This window comes from Manis javanica, chromosome 14, assembly GCF_040802235.1.
Source record: "Manis javanica isolate MJ-LG chromosome 14, MJ_LKY, whole genome shotgun sequence".
Classification (NCBI taxonomy): Eukaryota; Metazoa; Chordata; class Mammalia; order Pholidota; family Manidae; genus Manis; species Manis javanica.
This window is the reverse complement of record NC_133169.1, coordinates 50,728,220-50,749,054: the sequence shown is the minus strand read 5'-3', so window position 1 is coordinate 50,749,054 and position 20,835 is coordinate 50,728,220. Positions and strand designations below refer to the sequence as shown.

The following is a 20,835-nucleotide window of genomic DNA, read 5'->3' as shown; positions in this document are numbered from 1 at the left end:
GTTCTGTTCCGGGTGGAACAGGATGACATAGGTTTTGGGGACATACAGCATGCCGAGGGACACCGAAGCACTCAGACTCAAGGACACAGTCAGTGTGGTGGTTTGGATGTAGATCTGAACCATGGAGGAAGCAGCCAGGTGGGACTTTGCCCTGTTCTTTCCCACACTCCTCCCCACACTGCCTGGGAGTCACTACTGAAGTCAGGTGAATGAGAACAAGTATGCAGAAAAGGACACATAGATAAAGATAAGCAAAGGGCTGTGGCATGAGGAAGTGGCAGTCATGCTGTGGCTCCAGTGTAGGTGGAAAAGGGGATGAATGACCCAGAACTGAGTGGGCAAGTGATGGAGGGAAGCAAGGGGGCCATTCACAGGGAGTGACACCAGGGGAAATTGCCCGTATGCCTGAAAGGGGCTGGAGCATGCTAATGACTGAGTGAACATGGTTTCAAGTTTACAAATGAATGAACAGAGACTGAATCAAGGGTCACATGAGCAAACCAATGGGTGACGGGGTGAATAAGCAAATGTCCCACTACACGCATGTATAAATGACCAAATAGTGATCTAGCACATGGACTGACAGATTAATGGATTGGCAATATAAAATATATGAAGTGATCATATATAAAAACAAGTTAATCTGTGGTTAGATGCGTGGATGAATAAATGAATGAATGAACAAAGGAAAGGGGAATGACAGAGTGGACAGAGGGAGATTGGAAAAACAAATGAGTGAACACATGTTTAAGTACATGAGTGAATCAACCCACCATTGATTCATTCACATGGTGGCCCAGCTCTTGCAGTAACCAAGGCCTTCCTTGGACAGGCAGGAAGAGAACAAGGGAGTGAAACCACAGGGATTACCTTCTCAGCTGACTGGGCAGTGCCAAAGAAGATAGGCACAAAAGCCAGCCAGATGATGCAGGTGGTGTACATGGTGAAACCAATGGGTTTGGCCTCATTGAAGGTTTCGGGCACGCCGCGGGCCTTGATGGCATACACTGTGCACGTGACCATAAGCAGGAGGCTGTAGCCCAGGCAGCCGATGAGGGACAGATCTGACATGTCACACTTGAGCACCCCTCTGGCCTGCTCGGGGTCCACTGTCCGCTGCTCTTCATAGTCGATCACGCTGTGAGGGGGTCGGGCCCCCAGCCATGCCATCACTCCTACCACCTGCAAGAGCCAACAACGTATCAGGGACACACCCCACCTAACCTCCCGCTGAGGTTTCTGGCAGGTTAGGATTGCTTTGGGGGCCTGGTCTACTGAGTGGGGTGCTCAGTGGAGTGGGGAGGGCCGTCCAGGAGGGCAAAGGCATGTGACACAGGCTGCTGAAGGAGAGCGGCTGCCGTAGAGGTATGTACTGGCAAGACCAGGGCTGACTGGGTAAGGGGCCCTGGTGTCCCCTTCCTGCATTCCCACCGTTACCCACACCACTTAGGGAGCCCAGGAAGGTACAGTGACTGCAGGCTGAGGCTGTGGAATTGTGACCCTGAACATGTCTTCTCCATCTAGGGAACAGGAACCCTCATGATCTGCAGTGAGGACACCCTGCCAGCCTGGGGGAGGAGCTGGGGCCAGTCCCTCGCAGGTAGGGCCAGGCCAGCAGAGAGTCCTCTAGGAGGCAGTGTTATCTCCAGACTGTAGATGTGGAAACAGCTGGATCCCATCTAGCAACACAGCAAACCTAGACCCTGAGAACCCTTTTCCTTCTCCAGATCCAGAGAACTGTTGATTGATGTAATTAAATCCTGGTGAAGGTGTAGTGATGCTCAGAATAAGGAAGCACTTGATGAACAGTAATAAGAATATGAGTGGACATTAGCAAACTGAATTCAAAAATACATCAAGAGGATCGTACACCATGATCAAGTGGGATTCATCTCAGGGATGCAAGGATGGTACAACATTCAAAAATCCATCAACACCATCCACCACATCAACAAAAAGAAGGATAAAAACCATGTGATCATCTCCATAGATGCTGAAAAAGCATTTGACAAAATTCAACATCCATTCATGATAAAATCTCTCATCAAAATGGGCATAGAGGGCAAGTACCTCAACATAATAAAGGCCATATATGACAAACCCACAGCCAACATCATACTGAACAGCGAGAGGCTGAAAGCTTTTCCTTTAAGATCGGGAACCACACAAGGATTCCTACTGTCCCTGCTTTTATTCAACATAGTACTGGAGGTCCTGGCCACGGCAATCAGACAACACAAAGAAATAAAAGGCATCCAGATTGGTAAGGAAGAAGCCAAACTGTCACTGCTTGCAGATGACATGATATTGTACATAAAAACCTAAAGAATCCACTACAAAACTACTAGAACTAATATCTGAATTCAGCAAAGGGGCAGGATACAAATTTTAATAACCAGAAATCTGTTGCATTCCTATACACTAACAATGAACTAGCAGAAAGAGAAATCAGGAAAACAATTCCATTCACAATTGCATCAAAAAGAATAAAATACCTAGGAATAAACCTAACCAAGGAACTGAAAGACCTATACCCTGAAAACTACAAGACACTTCTAAGAGAAATTAAAGAGGACAATAATAAATGGAAATTCATCCCAGGCTCTTGGGTAGGAAGAATTAATATTGTCAAAATGGCCATACTGCCTAAAGCAATCTACAGATTCAATGCAATCTCTGGCCAATTAATACACGATAAAGGAGCCATGGACATACAATGGGGAAATGACAGCCTCTTCAACAGATGGTGTTGGCAAAACTGGACAGCTACATGCAAGAGAATGAAACTGGATTATTGTTTAACCCATACACAAAAGTAAACTCGAAATGGATTAAAGATTTTAATGTAAGTCATGAAACCATAAAAGTCTTAGAAGAAAACATAGGCAAAACTCTCTTGAGCATAAACATGAGCAACTTCTTCATGAACATATCTCCCCCGGCAAGGGAAACAGAAGCAAAAATGAACAAGTGGGACTATATCAAGCTGAAAAGCTTCTGTACAGCAAAGAACACCATCTGTAGCACAAAAAGGCATCCTACAGTATGGGAGAATATATTCATAAATGACATATCTGATAAGGGGTTGACATCTAAGATATATAAAGAGCTCACGCACCTCAACAAATAAAAATAAAATAATCCAATTAAAAAATGGGCAGAGGATCTGAACAGACACTTCTTCAAATAAGAAATTCACAAGGCCAACAGGCACATGTAAAGATGCTCCACATCACTAATCATCAGAGAAATGCAAATTAAAACCACAATGAGATATTACTTCACACCAGTTAGGATGGCCACCATCCAAAAGACAAACAACAACAAATGTTGGGGTGAATGTAGAGAAAGGGGAACGTAAATTGGTTCAGCCATTGTGGAAAGCAGTATGGAGGTTCCTCAAAAACTAAAAATAGAAATACCATTTGAGAGGCGGAGCCAAGATGGCGGTGTGAGTAGGACAGTGGGAATCTCCTCCCAAAAACATATACAGTTTTGAAAATACAACAAATACAACTAATTCTAAAAGAGAGACCAGAAGACACAGGACAACAGCCAGACTACATCCACACCTGTGAGAACCCAGCGCCTGGTGAAAGGGGTAAGATACAAGCTACAGCCTGGCGGGACCTGAGGCCTCTCACCCCAGCTCCCAGCGGGAGGAGAGGAGTCAGAGCGGGGAGGGAGAGGGAGCCCAGGACTGCTAGCCATCCGCACCAGAGCACAGACACAGTGCATGCATGGGGTGCTGGAAACTAGGGAAGCAGGACAGTAAGACCCGTGAGTGGGTCCCAAAGCCGGCGCCACTGTGACAAAGAAAAGCAAGTGCTTTTTGAAAGTCTTAAAGGGACAGGGACCCCACAGCTGGATGGAAGCATCCCGGGTCACAGTCCAGCAGCGGGAAATTCCAGGGAACTCCGGGCACACTAACCCCCTGGGCAACAGCTTTGAGACCCCTCATGGAGGTAAACAGCCAAACAGCACCCGTCCATTACCCCTCCGGGGCCCCGTCATAGCAGAGCAGCAGCCTGAGGCTGGCCACGCCCACAACAAGGGAGCTTCCTCAATACCGGCAGGGCAAGATACAAAGACCCAATCTACATGCAATTGCCCAACACAAGCCACTAGGGGTCACAGTTGTCCCAATAAAGAAAGGCCAGGATCCAAGTGGAAAGAGTCTTGACTCTCCCAGCTGATAGACGCATCAATAGCATTCCACTGCACCTATCAAAATGAGAAGGCAAAAAATTTGATCCAGACAAGACTAACCCAGACAGCTACGACATCTTCTACATCTTCCCCTGAGAAGGAACCTGGGGAGATAGAGTTAACCAGGCTTCCTGAAAAAGAATTCAAAACAAAAGTCATAACTATGCTGATGGACTTGCAGAGAAATATGCAAGAACTAAGGAGGGAGAATTCAGAAATAAAACAAGCTCTGGAAGGACTTCAAAACAGAATGGACGAGATGCAAGAGACCATTAATGGACTAGAAAACAGAGAACAGGAACGCAGAGAAGCTGATGCAGAGAGAGATAAAAGGATCTCCAGGAATGAAAGAATTTTAAGAGAACTCTGTGACCAATCGAAACGGAACAATATCCACATTATAGGGGTACCAGAAAGAGAAGAGAGAGAAAAAGGGATAGAAAGTGTCTTTGAAGAAATAATTGCTGTAAACTTCCCCAAACTAGGGGAGGAAATGGCCTCTCAGACCAGAGGTACACAGAACTCCCATGACAAGGGATCCAAGGAGGGCACACCAAGACACATAATAATTAAAATGGCAAAGATTAAAGACAAGAACAAAGTACTAAAGGCAGCCAGAGAGGGAAAAAAAGGTCACCTACAAAGGAAAACCCATCAGGCTATCATCAGACTTCTCAACAGAAACCCTACAGGCCAGAAGAGAATGGCATGATATACTTAATGCAATGAAAAAGAAGGGCCTCGAACCAAGAATACTGTATCCAGCATGATTATCATTTAAATATAAAGGAGGGATTAAACAATTCCCCGACAAGCAAAAGTTGAGGGAATTTGCCTTCCAAAAACCACCTCTACAGGGCATCTTACAGGGACTGCTCTAGATGGGAGCACTCCTAAAAAGAGCACAGAACAAAACACCCAACATATGAAGAAGGGAGGAAAAGGAATAAGAAGGGAGAGAAATAAAGAATCATCAGACCATGTTTATAATAGCTCAATAAGCGAGTTAAGTTAGACAGTAAGATAGTAAAGAAGCTAACCTTGAACCTTTGGTAACCACAAACTTAAGGCCTGCAATGGCAATAAGTACATACCTTTCAATAATCACCCTAAATGTAAATGGACTGAATGCACCAATCAAAAGACACAGAGTAATAGAATGGATAAAAAAAGCAAGACCCATCCATATTCTGCTTACAAGAGACTCACCTCAAACCCAAAGACATGCACAGACTTAAAGTCAAGGGATGGAAAAACATATTTCAGGCAAACAACAGAGAGAAAAAAGCAGGTGTTGCAATACTAGTATCAGACAAAATAGACTTCAAAATAAAAAAAGTAACAAAAGACAAAGAAGGACATTACATAATGATAAAGGGCTCAGTCCAACAAGAGGATATAACCATTATAAATATATATGCACCCAATACAGGAGCACCAACATATGTGAAACAAATACTAACAGAATTAAAGGAGGAAATAGAATGCAATGCAGTTGTTCTAGGAGACTTCAACACACCACTCACTCCAAAGGACAGATCCACCAGACAGAAAATAAGTAAGGACACAGAGGCACTGAACAACACACTAGAACAGATGGACTTAACAGACATCTACAGAACTCTACACCCAAAAGCAGCAGGATACACATTCTTCTCAAGCGCACATGGAACATTCTCCAGAATAGACCATATACTAGGCCACAAAAAGAGCCTCAGTAAATTCGAAAAGATTGAAATTCTACCAACCAGTTTCTCAGACCACAAAGTCATAAAACTAGAAATAAATTGTACAAAGAAAACAAAAAAGGCTCACAAACACATGGAGGCTTAACAACACGCTCCTAAATAATCAATGGATCAATGACCAAATCAAAATGGAGATCCTGCAATATATGGAAACAAATGACAACACAAAGCCCCAACTTCTGTGGGACACAGCAAAAGCAGTCTTAAGAGGAAAGTATATAGCAATCCAGGCATATTTAAAGAAGGAAGAACAATCCCAAATGAATGGTCTAATGTCACAATTATCAAAATTGGAAAAAGAAGAACAAACGAGGCCTAAATTCAGCAGAAGGAGGGACATAATAAAGATCAGAGAAGAAATAAATAAAATTGAGAAGAATAAAACAATAGCAAAAATCAATGAAACCAAGAACTGGTTCTTCGAGAAAATAAACGAAATAGATAAGCCTCTAGCCAGACTTATTAAGAGGAAAAGAGAGTCAACACAAATCAACAGAATCAGAAACAAGAAAGGAAAAATCACGACGTACCCCACAGAAATTCAAAGAATTATTAGAGAGTACTATGAAAACCTATATGCTAATAAGCTGGGAAACCTAGGAGAAATGGACAACTTCCTAGAAAAATACAACCTTCCAAGACTGACCCAGAAAGAAACAGAAAATCTAAACAGACCAATTACCAGTGAAGAAATTGAAGCGGTAATCAAAAAACTACCTAAGAACAAAACCCCCTGGCCAGATGGATTTACCTCGGAATTTTATCAGACATACGGAGAAGACATAATACCCATTCTCCTTAAAGTTTTCCAAAAAATAGAAGAGGAGGGAATACTCCCAAACTCATTCTATGAAGCCAACATCACCCTAATACCAAAACCAGGCAAAGACCCCACCAAAAAAGAAAACTACAGACCAATATCCCTGATGAACGTAGATGCAAAAATACTCAACAAAATATTAGCAAACTGAATTCAAAAATACGTCAAAAGGATCATACACCATGACCAAGTGGGATTCATCCCAGAGATGCAAGGATGGTACAACATTCGAAAATCCATCAACATCATCCACCACATCAACAAAAGGAAAGACAAAAACCACATGATGATTTCCATAGATGCTGATAAAGCATTCAATAAAATTCAACATCCATTCATGATAAAAACTCTCAACAAAATGGGCATAGAGGGCAAGTACCTCAACATGATAAAGGCCATATATGATAAACCCACAGCCAACATCATACTGAACAGCGAGAAGCTGAAAGCTTTTCCCCTGTGATTGGGAACAAGACAGGGACGCCCACTATCCCCACTGTTATTCAACATAATACTGGAGGTCCTAGCCATGGCAATTAGACAAAACAAAGAAATACAAGGAATTCAGATTGGTAAAGAAGAAGTTAAACTGTCACTATTTGCAGATGACATGATATTGTACATAAAAAACCCTAAAGACTGCACTCTGAAACTACTAGAGCTAATATCAGAATTCAGCAAAGTTGCAGGATACAAAATTAACACACAGAAATCTGTGGCTTTCCTATACATTAACAATAAACTAATAGAAATAGAAATCAGGAAGACAATTCCATTCACAATAGCATCAAAGGAATAAAATACCTAGGAATAAACCTAACCAAAGAAGTGAAAGACCTATACCCTGAAAACTATAAGACACTCTTAATAGAAATTAAAGAGCACACTAACAAATGGAAACTCATCCCATGCTCCTGGCTAGGAAGAATTAATATCGTCAAAATGGCCATCCTGCCCAAAGCAATATACAGATTCGATGCAATCCCTATCAAACTACCAACAGCCTTCTTCAATGAACTGGAACAAATAGTTCAAAAACTCATATGGAAACACCAAAGACCCCGAATAGCTAAAGCAATCCTGAGAAGGAAGAATAAAGTGGGGGGATCTCACTTCCCAACTTCAAGCTCTACTACAAAGCCACAGTAATCAAGACAATTTGGTACTGGCACAAGAACAGAGCCACAGACCAATGGAACAGAATAGAGACTCCAAACATTAACCCAAACATATATGGTCAACTAATATTCGATAAAGGGGCCATGGACATACAATGGGGAAATGACAGTCTCTTCAACAGATGGTGCTGGCAAAACTGGACAGCTACATGTAAGAGAATGAAACTGGATCACTGTCTAACCCCATACACAAAAGTAAATTAGAAATGGATCAAAGACTTGAATGTAAGTCATGAAACCATAAAACTCTTAGAAAAAAACATAGGCAAAAATCTCTTAGACATAAACATGAGTGACCTCTTCTTGAACATATCTCCCCGGGCAAGGGAAACAAATGCAAAAATGAACAAGTGGGACTATATCAAGCTGAAGAGCTTCTGTACAGCAAAGGACACCATCAATAGAATAAAAAGGTATCCTACAGTATGGAGAATATATTCGTAAATGACAGATCCGATAAAGGGTTGACATCCAAAATATATAAAGAGCTCACACACCTCAACAAACAAAAAGCAAATAATCCAATTAAAAAATGGGCAGAGGAGCTGAAAAGACAGTTCTCTAAAGAAGAAATTCAGATGGCCAACAGACACATGAAAAGATGCTCCATATCGCTTGTCATCAGAGAAATGCAAATTAAAACCACAATGAGATATCATCTCATACCAGTAAGGATGGCTACCATCCAAAAGACAACAACAAATGTTGGCAAGGTTGTGGAGAAAGGGGAACCCTCCTACACTGCTGGTGGGAATGTAAATTAGTTCAACCATTGTGGAAAGCAGTATGGTGGTTCTTCAAAATGCTCAAAATAGAAATACCATTTGACCCAGGAATTCTACTTCTAGGAATTTACCCCAAGAATGCAGCACTCCAGTTTGAAAAAGACAGATGCACCCCTATGTTTATCACTGCACTATTTACAATAGCCAAGATATGGAAGCAACCTAAGTGTCCATCAGTAGATGAATGGATAAAGAAGATGTGGTACATATACACAATGGAATATTACTCAGCCATAAGAAAAAAACAAATCCTACCATTCACAAAAAGATGGATGGAGCTAGAGGGTATTATGCTCAGTGAAATAAGCCAGGCAGAGAAAGACAATACCAAATGATTTCACTCATTTGTGGAGTATAAGAACAAAAGAAAACTGAAGGAACAAAACAGCAGCAGAAGCACAGAACCCAAGAATGGACTAATAGTTACCAAAGGGAAAGGGACTGGGGAGGACGGGTGGGAAGGGAGGGACAAGGGTGGGAAAAAAAGAAAGGGGGCATTACAATTAGCATGTATAGTGTGGGTGGGCACGGGGAGGGCTGTGCAACACAGAGAAGACAAGGAGTGATTTTATAGCATCTTACTATGTTGATGGACAGTGACTGTGAATGGGGATGTGGGGGAGACTTGGTGAAGGGGGGAGCCTAGTAAACATAATGTCCTCCATGTAATTGTAGATTAATGATACCAAAATAAAATTAAAAAATAAAAATAAATAAAAAATAAAAAAGAAATACCATTTGATCCAGGAATTCCACTTCTAGGAATTTGCCCTAAGAATGCAGGAGCCCAGTTTGAAAAAGACATATGCACCTGTATGTTTATCGCAGCACAGAACCCAAGAATGGACTAACAGTTACCAAAGGGAAAGGGACTGGGGAGGGTGGGTGGCAAGGGAGGGACAAGGGGGAAAAAGGGCCATTATGTTTAGCACACATAATGTGGGGGTGTCACAGGGAAGGCAGTGTAGCACAGAGAAGACAAGTAGTGATTCTATAGCATCTTACTATGCTGATGGACAGTGACTATAATAGGGTATGTTGTGGGGACTTGATAATGGGGGGAGTCTAGTAACCACAATGCTGCTCATGTAATTGTATATTAATGATACCAAAAAAAAAATATGAGTGAATGTTGGCAATCTGAGAGGCTGTCAAAGTTAAACAGAGGTCCTACCAAGGAAGATATGGAGTATCAATTCCCTCACAGTGAATGGAGACATGATCTTGAGCCAAGGGAAGCTGTGGAACAGGAACTAGGATGCCTGCATAGAGGCAGGGCCCTGGGAGGGCTGCCCCATATGTTTGTGCAAGTTGTTCAGTGAACAAGAGTGCCTGCTTTTTTGTGTGTTTGGCGGGGGAGGGAGAGGTTGGGGGCAAGTGGGTCTGAAATCGAGCCAACTCTGCAGTGTCATGCTGTGCACCTGGAGCAGGGTTGTATGATCCCTGAGGAAGGGATGCTTTTTAATCATTTAAACATCCACAGGGAGCACATTTTGGCTTTTCCCCCAAAGGAGCAACTCTGTGAACAAGGGACTCATAAAATGATGTCCCACCCACTGTCCAGGATGGCCACATGTAGGCTTCTTTTAGTACAAGGCTCTAGGTGGGGAAGATAGTTACCTGTGAGAAACTAAAGCTCAAGACCTATGAAACACAGAAGTAGTAACCAAAATGTACCCCACCAATTTTGCACCCCGTGATTGATAAAGAACTAGCATCGAGTACGTGTAATGAACTCCTACAAAATAATAGGAAATGAGCAAAGTACATGAACAGGCACATTACAGAAAAGGAAACTCCAAAGGCCAGCTGCACTGGTAATTCAATAGAGGCAAATTAAAGTAACAACAAGATACCACTTCACATCCACCATATTAGTAAATAATCTAGTAAACTTGAAGGTGTGCCTCCTTGAAAGAGTCCGGGATTTCTGGAAAGGAGGGTATAATGTGGGAAGTCCACAGGTGAGCTGGGTAGGGGCCCTGAATATAATCTAAACATCTGTGGCCCAGGGTGGGGTGCCCTAGGGATTTCAGGCAGGAAGCAGGGAGGTGCCTTCTCAGGATGCACTGGGCACTGAGATTCTGGGATTGACAGAGGAAATCCAGGCCCTGCTATGGCCACACCTTCCAGTCATGGAGAATTGCATGGACCAAAACCTGTGGGTGGGCATGAGCATGGTATATGCAGAGCCTGGTAGGAAGAAGGGCTCACCTGAGTGTCAAGACGGGCTGAGCACAGGCCCTCCACCTGGGCTGGCTCTGCACTGTCATATGGTGTCACACCTACTTGTCTTTTTGTACCCTTGTCACAGAAAACATCCAGGGCTTTCTTTCCAAACTATGTGAGTCATTTCCAGTGCTGTCATATTACTATCATAGAGAAAACCCAGAAGGAACTCTGCTTTTGCAGCACATACATCATGAAATCCTGGCATTTATGCAACTGGATGCTCCCCTAACATCGCTGGACCCCATGTCTCATTCAGGTGCTGCCCAGGGACTGGGCAGCAGGAACTCCCCTTAAGGAAACAGGTTCTTTGTTGGAGGAAAATTCAAGGGATAGCACTTTTCCCTATTTTTGTGTGGGAGCCATATTGTGGAGGAGCATGTTCAGTTTATGGAACTGAACTAAATTTCATTATTTTACAGAAAAATAACTGGCTTAGTAGCACTTCCGCTTTAGTGACTCTATTCCTTCCAGGGCCTACCAGGAGGAGATGAATTCTTCCTTACAGGAGAACTCTAGGTTCCTATCTCCTGTGGCTCTTTAAGTTTTTAAATATGGGGACTCAAATAGAAAACAGTGCCTCTGTGATTTATAAACTGGAAGGCAAGCCCCAGCCCCAGCTCCAGGCCTGGATCCACCCTCCTGCCCTTGGGAGCCAGGGACCCACCTGCACGCAGGTGAGGCTGAAGGTGATGACGAGCTGTGAGGTGGGGCTGATGAAGGGCGGGGGCGTGATGGAGCGCTTCCCCTGCTCGAAGATGCGGTAGATGCGGTTGGTCTTGGTGAGCAGGGCAGAGTAGCTGAGGCTGGTGCCCAGGCCCAGGAAGAGCCTCCGCGCGGCGCAGACCGCCACGCCAGGCTCGGCCACCAGGAGGAAGGTGACGGTGTAGATGAGGAAGGTGCCGGTGAGGAGGACGTAGCTGAGCTCACGGCCCGACGCGCGGACGATCGGCGTGTCGTTGTGCCGCACGAAGGTGGCCACCACGGTGGTGGTGGCCAGGATGCCCAGCACGGCCAGGAGGAGCGGCGGGGCGGCCCAGGGCGAGGACCAGTTCAGGCAGACCACGGGCGTGGGGCGGCAGCCCGTGTGGTTGTGCGTGGGCCGCATGTCTCCAGGGCAGGCCTGGCATGTGACCTCGTCCACCTGGAAGCTGTACCCGTCGCAGGCCTCGCAGTGCCAGCAGCAGGGGACACCCTTCACCATCTTTTTCCGCTCACCAGGCCCACAGGGGAGGCTGCACTGAGACAGGGGTACCTCGCGGGGGTCTCCCACCCACTGTAGGGTTTCCACCTGGGATACAGAAAAACAGGTGTGCCACCACCCCTCCAGGCACGGTGGGCCTGCCTCCTACCCCCGGAGCCCTGCCATGCCACTCACGTCCAGCCAGAGGGTCTCTGCCCACTGGCCAACTGCCTGGTAGCCACCACTGGCTGCGCTGCCATTGGTCACCTGGTACTGGAAGATGTCATATCGCCCCGGCGCATCCCCGTTCTCGTTGAACATCACTGGGGTCCCCGCGCTGCCTGAAGGGAGAGCCTGTCATCCTCAACTGGTTCCCCAACACATCAGAGCCAGCCTCCCAGTGCAGCCCAAGGCCCAGCCGAGATAAAGGGAGAGCTTAACGAGCAGAAGCAAAGACGCTCAACATCACCAGGGAAATGCAACTCCCAACCACAGTGAGATATCTCCTCACATCGTTAGGCTGGCCACTGTCAGAACCACAGAGTATGGCAATTGGAGAGGATGTGGAGAAACTGGAACCCTTACGCACCGCTGGTGGGAATGTAAAATGGTGCAGTTGCTGTGGGAAACAGTATGACAGTTCCTCAAAAAATTAAACAGGACTTCCACATGATCCAGCCATTCCACTTCTAGGTATATGCCCACAAGAATTGAATGCAAGCACTCAAAGAGATACTTGTACACCCATGTTAATAGCAGCATTATTCACAATAGCCAAAAGGTGGACTCTACCTAAGTGTTCACCAGGGAAATGCATAAACAAAATCTGGTCTATCCATGAGATGGAATAGTACTCAACCTTAAAAAGGAAGGAAATTCTGATACATGCCACAACATGGATGAACCTTGAGGACATTATGCTCAGTGAAATAAGCCAGTTGCAGAAGGACAAATACAGCATGATTCCACTTACATGAGGCACCTAGAGTCATCAAATTCATAGAGGCAGAAAGGAGAAGGGTGGTTTCTGGGAGCTGGGGGAAGCAGAATGGGGAGCTGTTTAATGGAGTTTCAGTTTTATAGGATGCAGAGTGCTGTAGATTGCACAATAATGTGCCAACTAAACTATACACTTAAAAATGGGTAAGAGGGGAAATCTTATGCTATTTACATGCTACCAAAATTAAAAAAGAAAGAGCTTAGCCGGCCAACAGAGAGGAGGAGTTCAGACTTGCACAAAGGTCTGAATATTGGCATGAAATTTGTACCGATCTGAACAGTCAGCTTCATTTATTTTAGAAGCTTGTTCTACCAGCTTGTGGTGCTGTATGGAGTGAGGTTTAGTTGTGCTCTTTTGCAGAGAGCTTGGTAGAGAGAAGGTGCTCAGCATTTGGTGGAAGACCAGAGTTTTTCATTTTAAAAAGGGTAATACTTGAACAAGAAGCCTATCTCTGTCCACAAACCGTAAACACAGTTTGAGGCCATTTGGACCCTTTCAGGAGACCTTATTCTGAGCCCCGACCATGTGCCAGACACTGCTGGAACCAGGGGACACATCAGACTCATACCTTGTGCTCAAGCAGCACAGGGCCTGGTGGGGTCAACATTTGGAAGCCCAGGACTCAGCACAGCACTGTCCACAGGGCAGGCAGCACCTTTACATGGTCTGCACTTTGCCCCATGTGTGCTCCGTGTCCAGACACTTCCAAGCTCTGTGCCATGAAGTGGGAGCTGTATGTGACCCTCTGAGGGTTCCAGGCAGTAGGAGTTGCAGATAAGTTCCCTAATACCTGAATTTTGCAAGTTGGGGCCAGGGGTATTGAAGTCCCAGGAAGAGAGAATGTTAAAAATCGGTCCCCAGAACTTGGCTCAAGCTTGCAGCTCTCAGGCTCAGACACCTCCATTCTGCCCCCTACCCACCATCCCTTTGATCCTGAGTCTTCCCAGGTCCCAGAGCAATCCATGCCAGGGGGCTTTCCTTCATTCACATAGGAGTCCTGGGTTCCACTCACCATTGAAGCGGACGGCGCGAATATACTGCAGCAGCATCCGCCCATCAGTAGGCTCCATTGCAGGACACAGACCTGTGTGCCCAGGACAAAGCGCCTGGTGCATGCTGTGGAGGGCGTGGGCAATGGCGTACACAGCATCGATCACAAACTGCACCTTCCCCTCCTGCTCGTAGGTAGAGTCCCGACCGATGCGTTCCTCGCCTGTCCTAGGGAAGCCCAGAGGAAGTGCGCCTGGCCCCCGGGCGCCCAACCTGACCTCCCACCTGCTCCCTCACCTCCTTTGCCACCCTCACCACCCTGGGCAGCTCTCACCTGTGCATTTGCGGGTGGAGTCCTCTGACAGGGTACCTGAACTGGTCAGTTTGCAGTTAAAATTTTCTTCCCAGAACTCAGCAAACCAGATGTTCCGTCGGTTGTTCTCCAGTGAGCGGGTCATGAAGTATTGGTCAAATCCTGAGAGGCAGGAGGGAGGAGTGTGGCAACCATATGAGCCAGCCCTGGTTCTCCTGTGTCCCTTCCCTGCTTGCTCACTTTGCAGCTAGGTGTGGCCATGTGACCAACTGCTGGCTGATGAGTTCAAAGCCAGCTGAGGGCTCCATAGGAGAATTTGCATCCTGGTGCAAACTCAGAGCCTCACTACATGAAAGACTTTATGCTGCCCCTTCTTCCTGGTTAGGATGCTGCTGTGAAGATGTAATGGGTGGAGCTTCAGCAGCCACTCTGTGAATGAGATACCACAATCACAAAGACAGAGAGGATGGTGGTACAGAAGGGGTGACAGAGCTCAGGGCTTTGAGAACATCATCAACTCCCTGCTCTAAAACTGAAATTGCCTACTTTCAGACCTCTTGTCATGAAGAAATACTTCTATTGCTAAAGCCACTCTCAGTCTAGTTCATTACTTGCAACTAAATGCATTCTAGGGGAAAGAATGAGTGTGAGGGTGGGTATATACCCCCAAAGTCTGGGAGCCCTTGGATATCAGGGCCTGACTTTTACAAGGGTCTGTCTTAATAAAATAGCCCTGAAGCACCTCATCAAGGCATCTTCAGTTCAGCTTTTGGGAAAATGAGCAATCCTGTTGTAAAGTGAGCATCTCTGCTAGGTTCTTCCAGAATTCACAGGTGGGATGAGGAGGCAAGGTATTCCTCATCATCTGATCAACAGGACTATACATCCCACCCCCTTGGTTTCTCTCCCTCCTACTTCTATCCTCCACATAGAGTGCCTTTGGCAGAACCAGGAATATAGGCTGTGAATTAAAACAAAAACAGAAAGAGAAAACAAAACACTAACAAATCTTCACCCTGAACAGCAGGGTTTGCTTTTCCTCATTTGCTGATTTAAATTCTGCTTGGAGGGATGTATTAATAGAATCTCAGAATCCTAGAATCTGGGGTTCCTAGACGGGATGTGGATCACAGGACAATTTTACAGATGGGGAAGTGAGGGAGTTACGGAAAAGGACAAGTAGGGATGGGGGATGTAGAGGGGAAGGCCCCCCTGCACTCACCATCGATGGAGGCCCTTTTGGGCAGGATGGTGATGGCTCCCACGGCCACATCCTCCAGGCTCAGGACCGGTGAGGTCTTCGCACCCCAGCTGTCTGAGCCGACCCACAGGAAGTGGCCTGTCAGGTTGGCCTGGCGTGCTGCCTCCAGGACCCTCCTGGTAGTAACAGGGCTGGGGCTGAGTAAGGACCTGGGGCCCTCCTCCAACTTACCCCTGGTCCCTTCCCATTCCACTCTCTCCATCTACCCCATTCTTTATCACTCCCCAGACCCTTGTTTATCAGGGAAATCAGAGGATGGGGTATTTAGGACACTTGCCCTGGCTTCTCAGGCAGTAAAGAGTCCAGCCAGGCTCTGACCCAGCCTGCCTTCTTGTTTGGTGCACTGCAGCCCTGGAAGACTACCTGGAAGAAGGGCTTCCTTGTCTTCAGAGCCTTCTGCTGCCTCTGAGCCACACAGGGCTCAGGCCAAGGGCCACAGCCTCCTGCTGATACCCATGTACTCCCCTTGGGGCTCCTTCCAGCTTATTTTTTTCTGCACCTAGATCTGCCCATGTCTCTCTCCCCCACTTTGAATTCCAAAAACAAACACCAGTTCTTGTGCAATTCCCTTGAGTAGGCTTGGCGTATCTCTGCCCAGACCAGGCCTGGCTCATTTTGGGGGGGGGGCACCAGACAGAGGTGGCAACTGGAAAAATGTGTGGGGTGAGAAAGAGAGAAAAAGAGGAAGGCCGTCCTGGGCGGTGGGGGGCAGGTAAAGGAGGAGGCAGGACCTTGAAGGAGAGCCTCTGGAAGACACGGTGATGGAACGTGCCATCCATCCCACCTGATGTCATCCTCGTTGGCAAAGATGATGATGCCCCGGGCACTGGGTGTCTCCATGAGTCTCCTGATCACCTTGTCGAATTCTCCTGGCTTTGGTTCTCTGGGAATCTTGATGGACTGCGCAATACAGACGCCCCCTGGGTGTCGGGGATGCCAAAGTCAGCTCTTGTCCCACCCACCACCGGGCTACTACCACGCATGACTGTGGCAGGGGCTGAGTCCTCCCGAAGAAAGGGGTGCCCACCCACAGAGAGCGTCATTCAGCCCCCCCCACCCACAACATGGACCCAGTGCTCCATCTCACAGCTTCTGCTGGCCCCTGGCTCACCCCTCTGTAGGCTCTGTGATGCCTCGGACCCCTTTGCCCCCAGCTCACCAGCCTCACGGGAGATCTGCACAAAGGCCTCAACTCCGCTTTCACCATAGTTGCCCTCGGAGGCTAGCGTGGACACATAGTTCCAGCCCAATGCCCTCACGATGTCCACCATGGCCTGGGCCTGGTAGGAGTCAGGGGGAACCACGCGGGAGAAGTAGTCGTAGCGCGTGGAATCACTGAGTTCAGGGGCCGTGGAGGCATAGCTGATCTGGGGTATCTGGAGTGGGGAAGGAAACCTAGGCTGTGGATGGAGGGCCAGTGACCCTAGAGACAGGGCAGTGGGGATCCAGGACAGAGGGTGCAGGCTCGGAAGTTGGGGCTTAGAGTGCTGAGAGCCAGCTAAAACAGCCACAGGGAGAGGCCAGATGGCGTGGGAAAAGATCTGCATTTTGTGAATGGGTCTGATGGAATATGGGCAGCACGAGAGTCTAGGGGAGAGGGCAGAGCCCCCATTACAGCTGTGCAGGGTGTCACCCGAGCAAAGCAGAGGCAGGGCCTCAAGTCCAGCCTGCGGCCAATCCAGCCACTAAGCACAGGCTGCATCTGCCTGGGAAAGAGACATCCTTGCCAGCCCCAGGGAATGGCATGTTTTCCTAATTCACATAAAGGGGCAGTCTGTGTAGGTGGGCAGGAGCCCCACGAGGGGTCAGAGCAGGCAAGGGAGCTGGGGAGGGGTTATAGAATTCACTGCTGTGTCTCCCTAGTGGAGGGGCCCGTTTGGAACTGGGTTTACCTGTGTGCATTAGGGTGGTTGATGGCAGGGGTTACAGGCTGAGCCCATCCGGCGGGAGCTGGGGAGCAAGTGTGAAGAGGAGGGTAGGCAATGGTAGCAGAAAGCTGAGGAGGCAGGAAGAGGGCGGCTGACAGAGAAGAGGGGCGAAGCCGTCATGTTCAAGAAAGACACACTCACAAGCGAAAGAGCAAAAGGAAGCAAGCGGGGGTTCGTGTGAAGGTCAGGGGGGGAAGGTTCTGGAAGGAGAGGGCTGGGGCTGGCCTAGGGGAGACAGGGATGTTTGAAACAAGACAGAAGTGTGAGACAGTGTAGAAAAGGAAGGGGAGGAGCAAGAGGGAGGGAGGAAGGGGGAAGGGAGAGAGACAGGGGGACCAAGAGAGCAGGAAAATCAGAGTAAAGAAGGCAGAGGAAGGCCCACTGGCTACAGCGCCCAGATCTGGGGCCGTGGCTGCAATGGGCACTCCAGAAGCTAAGCTGTGTCTTCAGAACAACCTTCCCAGGCAGGTTGAACCTCCATAGAGAAGTTCAATTAAAATGCCTAAAAGGACCTGTGGGAAGGGAACTCAGAAACCCTCATCGTTGCTTCTAGACCAGGAATTGCACGCTGGCCCTCTGGGAGCCCATTCGGGCCCGTGGTTGCATTTTGTATACCATGTCCTTTTTTTAAAAAAAAATGTTTAATTAGTTGCCAGTGTCTTGTTTTTTTTTTTTATTTTGAATTAGTAGCCAAAATCTGAGGGTACAGCACCACCTCACTCTTGGGCTGACCTGGCAGCAGCGGGCCCTGGGCTCACAGGGCCCTGCTCCACTCAGCTACCCTCTCCACCCTGCCCCTGAGGCCCCTGAATTTGAGATCTCTGCACTGAACCTAGAGGGGCAGACACAGGGGAAGGCACAGAAACCTGGGCTCCAGACAGCAAAGGGACAGAGGTCACAAACACAGACCGACTCTGGCGGGTGACACAGAGACCCCTGTCTTCCCAACACACACACACACACACACACACACACACACATGCACACACACATACAGGGGCACTGGGAGGCCATGCAACCTCTCTCCATGCCGACTAGAAGGTGCGTCTGTATGCTCCACACCATGCAGCCATCCAGCAGAAAGTGGAAAGGGAGAATTAAATGGATGTAGATGATGGAGAGGAGCCCAGAGAAAACCTCTACCCACGGGATAGAAACAGAGGCCACTCCTGGGAGAATCACAAATTCTCAGGCAACAGAAGTCCCCTCCCCTAGTAACATGGAAGCAAAGCCTTCCTTTCTTCACAGCACAATGGAAGGACAGAGGCACCCAGTAAAACTGTCCCAGTGAATGACTACTACAGAAAACCCCAAGCCATAACACCAAAGGCTCCCTAATCCCAACCTCTGTGGCACTCTGAATCTCTACCCTCCAGACTGCGAAGAAGCTGCTGCCCCCACAGAAGACAGGTCCCTGGCAGATGAAGGGTGGCAGGCCCACCCAGGCAGATAAACACCCTGGAAAGGAGACCTCACTGCTGCCTCTTGCAGAGGCCCCTTGAGAGACCACTAAAGGCAGGCGTTTGGAAATAACTGAATTTAAACGATGATCAAAAAAGAGGAGAGAGGTGCAGGACCTTGTGGGCCTACCCACTCCCCAGAGCAGCCAGGGCCGTTCCCAGTTGCCCCACCGGAAGAGGGCCCTGGGTCCAGGAAAACCTTTCCCCTCACAATCTGGAGTGTGCCACAGGGCCCAGCGGTAGGGCCACCGGCACATGGCTCTGCAGGGTGTGCCCCAAACAAGCACACCTGAGCAAGTGGCAAGGGCGCCACGCTCCAGGCCCCCTGCTCTTGCCCGTCGTGTCCCTAGGCGAAGCCTGCGGGAAGGGGCCTGTGGACAGCCCAGACCCTTCCTTAGTGCAGGCAGCAGCCCTGGGGGAGCCAAAGCAGGCAAGGAGGCTGGGTGGTGGGTTGATCTGACTCAAGGCTGCCTCCGGCTCAGCGGACGGGGCTTCCTTGACGCAGTGGTGTATCTCCCTAAATTAGAGTGACTTCTGCAAGGAGTCACTGCAAGGACATCAGCCAGTCCAGGGCGCAGATGGGAGGGAGACACCAGACAGCGAACGCAGCCCCGCGGCCCTCACCGCAAACAGGCGCAGCACGTTGGCGACCATGATGGAGACGGAGCTGGCCGAGGCGCCCACAACGGCCACCACGCGCTCGGGGGGCGCGGCACGCAGTGGGGGGACGCCCCCCGGGCAGCGCACGGCCGCCTCGTCGCCGTCGCCGCGGCCGCGGATCAGCGCCTGCACGAAGCTCAGCGCCTGCTCCAGCGCGTACGTGTCCCGCGAGCAGGTGTCGAGCAGCCGCGCGCCCAGGCGCACGCCGGGCAGCAGCTCGGGGTCGGCGTTCACGCGGTCCAGCGCATACAGCATGGCCTCTAGCCGGTGCACGCCCTGCTCCTTCTTCAGCGGCCCGCACGCCCTGCCCGCCGCCCCCCGCGCGTGCACCGGGAACAGGCCGCCCAGCGTGAGGCCGCCCGCCAGGCGCACCGAGCCCGTGGCGCCCGCCAAGCCCGCCTGCGCCAGCGCCACCAGCGAAGGCAGCAGCGCCAGCAGCCGCGGCCCTCGGGCGCCCCGGGGCCCGACCATCACCTCGCCCCCTGCGGAAGGAAGGGAAACAGAACAGGAGAACGCTCTGAGCGCTTGGCAGGGGCCCAGCCAGGGGTCGGGAAAAGGGGGGCAGCCCGGGTCCTAGGGAGAGGGGAGGTGCGCAACAAATGGCTCAGCCCGTTGGAGAAGAGATGGGCTATGAACTCGACCAACCGTCCCAGGTCTCCACCGCGCTCCCACACCCTCTGAACCTTATCGCAAGGGTCCCCCTGCCTGATCACTGGGTCCACCGCGCCAGTCCTGGGCCGCTCTTCCTCCGGCCCATCCCCGGTGCTCACAGCCAAGCACCCTCCGTTGCTATTCCCCTGCGCCAGCGCTGTTGGTTCGCGACACGGCTGTGACAGATGTGGCGGTTCCTGAGCTAGAGAGGATTTAAGGATTCTGGGGAGGGGATGACAGGCTGCCCTGAAGATGGAGACCCCCCCCCAATCCCCGAGCATGGGGTGTGCACACAACTGGCTCTCCACACCTCCTTTCCCTCCCTCCCATGCTCCCTGGGTCTCTTTCCCGTCTTTGGTTGTGTGTCTAACGCCCCACACACCTTCTTTCTCTGTCTCTAGGTCTCTTTGTCTCCCTCCG

At 48.9% G+C, this 20,835-nt stretch overlaps 1 protein-coding gene across 1 annotated transcript; it reads right to left on the bottom strand.

The window, feature by feature from the left end:
- Positions 1-213: 213 nt before the first annotated feature.
- Positions 214-20,235, bottom strand: GRM6 (glutamate metabotropic receptor 6). Its single transcript, XM_037002080.2, has 9 exons — positions 19,729-20,235; positions 16,876-17,092; positions 16,501-16,636; positions 15,678-15,832; positions 14,477-14,617; positions 14,165-14,365; positions 12,348-12,493; positions 11,637-12,260; positions 214-1,182 (listed from the first exon to the last, which is right to left on the bottom strand). The coding sequence occupies exons 1-9, from the start codon at positions 20,233-20,235 to the stop codon at positions 781-783; spliced, it is 2,529 nt and encodes an 842-aa protein (XP_036857975.2). The 3' UTR covers positions 214-780.
- Between the last annotated feature and the right edge of the window lie 600 nt (positions 20,236-20,835).

Excerpts from the sequence above, each read along its gene's own strand:
- GRM6 (XM_037002080.2), bottom strand. The coding sequence starts at position 20,235 with ATGGTCGGGCCCCGGGGCGCCCGAGGGCCGCGGCTGCTGGCGCTGCTG. Across the intron at positions 15,833-16,500 it reads GCCAACGAGGATGACATCAG|GAGGGTCCTGGAGGCAGCAC; the intron begins GTGGGATGGATG and ends TGTTACTACCAG. Across the intron at positions 1,183-11,636 it reads TCAGCCTCACCTGCGTGCAG|GTGGTAGGAGTGATGGCATG; the intron begins GTGGGTCCCTGG and ends TGGCTCTTGCAG.